Here is a 2,604-nt window from a genome sequence, read left to right on the forward strand (position 1 = left end):
GAGGCTCTGGACCGGTCAGCTGGAGTAGAGGATGGAGGTGGAGGGTTCCACTCTTTGCCTGCAACGACAGCTGAATAGCAAAGGGAGAACAGATTTTTTTAAAGCAGGGCTGTGACTCTGTGATTGGCCCTAGCAATTTGTGTATGATTCTGATTGATTTAGCAGGAAGGTGAATGCCCCTACCAGCTGATTCTATTTAGGAAGAGAGCATTGATTAAATTAAGTCTTTCTGAAAGATTTTTCGCTGAGTATATTTCAATCAGGAGAGACTAGTTGCAGATATGTGACTTATACGCGGCAAAACTACATTTTTTAAGATAGCAGCTGAACTGATTAGGAGTGAGCCGATTAAAAGTTAGTTCTTCCCGAAATAATTTACGCTGAGCTACGTTTAATAGCATAATCAAAATCATTTTAACCAGTATAAAAAGTTAAGGCTACAGACAAGCATTTAAGTCTTCTTCATTCACAGTCACGTTCACATTCGCTTGTATATGTAGATGACGTTGTTGCATGAAGGACAGCGATGCTCCACATCTTGACAGGAATCAACACAGAACGGGATACAACAGCAAAGAAAGCACCTGTGGGAGGAAACAAAGAATTGTAACTTTCCAGTTGTGTTCCTGAAGTTATGATGGTTTGTGACAGAGTGTACCATGTCCTGTGTAGTAGTTTCAGACATTTGCAACATTAACTCGCTTTCCCTTTTCAAAACCCACTTGAAAACACATTTTTTTCACATTGGCATAGCCAACATCATCACCACTCATCTGTACTTAATGTTCTGTTTGTTTTTGCTATTATTACTATTGTATTGTCTTGTAAGGTGGCGTATGTAAAAATGTATTATTATTATTATATGTTTTATCCAAGATAGAAACCACCATAAACTAGACGTGTAGTAAGTTTCTATCCAAAAGGTTGTTTTTACCCAAAGAGGGTGAGGCCACCACAGATGGCCCAGGTTAGCAGGCCTGGTGAGTGCTCTGTCCTGGTGAGGACCGTCTGCTGGCAGTGGGGGCACACGGTTTGTCCCGGGACATCTTGCAGTGGAGGTGTTACCATCATGTGAGTCACTGAGGACGATAAATGCACAACACAAAAAGTAAAGGATTTGTCTCATTCTTCTTTTGTCTTTGTATTAATTTTTGAATCTTTGTCAGCATTTGTTTGCAACCATTGCAATTGAAAATGAATCGTAGAAGGTGACATTAGCAAGTGTGCACATAGTTTGGACAAAAACAACGAGATGTAAGAACAGCTTCTTTCCCGCTGCCATCACTCCACTGAACTGCAGATTAGTGGGGTCATCCCCACTTTGACCACTCCCCCACTTCTCTACAAATTACACACTTATCATTCCAATATGCATCTTGCACAGTACTTTGCCTTATTACTTTTTTCACTTTACATGTGTACTTGTCTTAATATTATGTCTTATTTGTATATTATGTTGACATTTGCCTATATGTACAGTTTATTGTTTTCCATTGTACAGTATGTACAGCACAGTGTCCATATTACTATTTGTCTACTGAATGTTTACCACTACATGTCTATTTGTTGAATGTATAGCGAGTTAACACCTAACAAAGTCAAATTACGTGTGTATGTAGTACACTTGGCGAATAAAACTCATTCTGTTAAAGCACTCCCATCCCTAACCACTTGCAGGGGAAAAACATGTTACAAAGGAGGGCCAAATTGTATGTATTGTAAGAATTGTAAGACATTTGTATTTATTATTGTTTAATAAAAAAGTTGTGGCCAGCTGGTTGGACATTTAGGTTGTTTCTGTAGTTTTTCCACTTTGGGACGTTTACCACCAGATTTGAGAATAAAAATGTACTCACTGCACTGACTCATCAAAACCAGCAGAGGCTGGCAATGGTACAACAACGGTCCCTATCCTATAATTTAAGTTGTTGAGGCATCCCAACATAGAGGGTTCCACAGTAAAGGACAGCTCAGATGTTTCTCATTGTGAAGTGGGAAATTGCCATTGACAGGCAAACAGTTATTAACCAATTAATATCCATGTGAGAAGCCCACAAGTCACAGGACGTGTTTTAGTGTTTTTTACATGTGCAGAAGAAGTATAACCTTCTAACACTGTTTTGGTCCAAAATGACAGATTTACACATTCCCTGTACCATAAATATGTCATTTTTCATCATATTGCCTCAAGACCTTATGATATCCTTCACAAAAGGCATGTGAACACATTCAATTCATTGCAACTACTTTCTCTGAATTTTGAGTGATTTATTCAATTTGTCAAAAATGACCACCATAGGAATTGAAAGGTAAGGAGTATGATTTTCATCCAGGAGATGAAAGACATCTTCACACACACACTCTTACAACTTTCCTGTGCTTGTGGGCCCATTCTACACATGAATTATACTTACCACAGGTGCAAAGCTTCTATTCTAGTAGCCAACTCGATGAACCCGGAAATGACATGATGACAATGACAATGTGTCAGCTGTTCTATTCCATTTGCAAGGGGCACTGCACCATGACTGCAATTTGCCTTTTGTACATGTGAACTGCCAATGTTTGCACACACATGCATGCACGCACAGACACACGCACACA

The 2,604-nt window shown here is 39.2% G+C and overlaps 1 protein-coding gene and 2 long non-coding RNA genes across 12 annotated transcripts in view; 2 read left to right on the forward strand and 1 right to left on the reverse strand.

Moving 5' to 3' along the window:
- LOC116703633 (uncharacterized) overlaps positions 1–2,604 on the forward strand; it is a 20,922-nt gene that overhangs the window by 4,735 nt on the left and 13,583 nt on the right. Inside the window, exon 2 of the long non-coding RNA XR_004335472.1 lies at positions 1,599–1,609. This is a non-coding gene — a long non-coding RNA (uncharacterized LOC116703633). The remainder of the gene's footprint in view (positions 1–1,598; positions 1,610–2,604) is intronic.
- Positions 78–2,604, reverse strand: part of LOC116703629 (LITAF domain-containing protein) — a 6,314-nt gene continuing 3,787 nt past the window's right edge. For 2 of the 10 annotated variants that reach the window (XM_032538483.1, XM_032538485.1), the window contains exons 4-5: positions 935–1,079; positions 78–584 (exon numbers count right to left, since the gene is read on the reverse strand). In XM_032538483.1, coding sequence (XP_032394374.1) covers positions 479–584; positions 935–1,079 — 251 coding nt within the window. In that variant the 3' untranslated portion in view covers positions 78–478. Of the gene's footprint in view, positions 585–934; positions 1,084–2,604 lie in introns of all 10 variants that reach the window. The other 8 variants (XM_032538481.1, XM_032538482.1, XM_032538487.1 and 5 more) reach the window with 6 other exon arrangements.
- Positions 1,902–2,604, forward strand: part of LOC116703635 (uncharacterized) — a 6,769-nt gene continuing 6,066 nt past the window's right edge. Inside the window, exon 1 of the long non-coding RNA XR_004335474.1 lies at positions 1,902–2,019. This is a non-coding gene — a long non-coding RNA (uncharacterized LOC116703635). The remainder of the gene's footprint in view (positions 2,020–2,604) is intronic.

Source organism: Etheostoma spectabile, chromosome 15, assembly GCF_008692095.1.
Source record: "Etheostoma spectabile isolate EspeVRDwgs_2016 chromosome 15, UIUC_Espe_1.0, whole genome shotgun sequence".
NCBI classification, from domain to species: domain Eukaryota; kingdom Metazoa; phylum Chordata; class Actinopteri; order Perciformes; family Percidae; genus Etheostoma; species Etheostoma spectabile.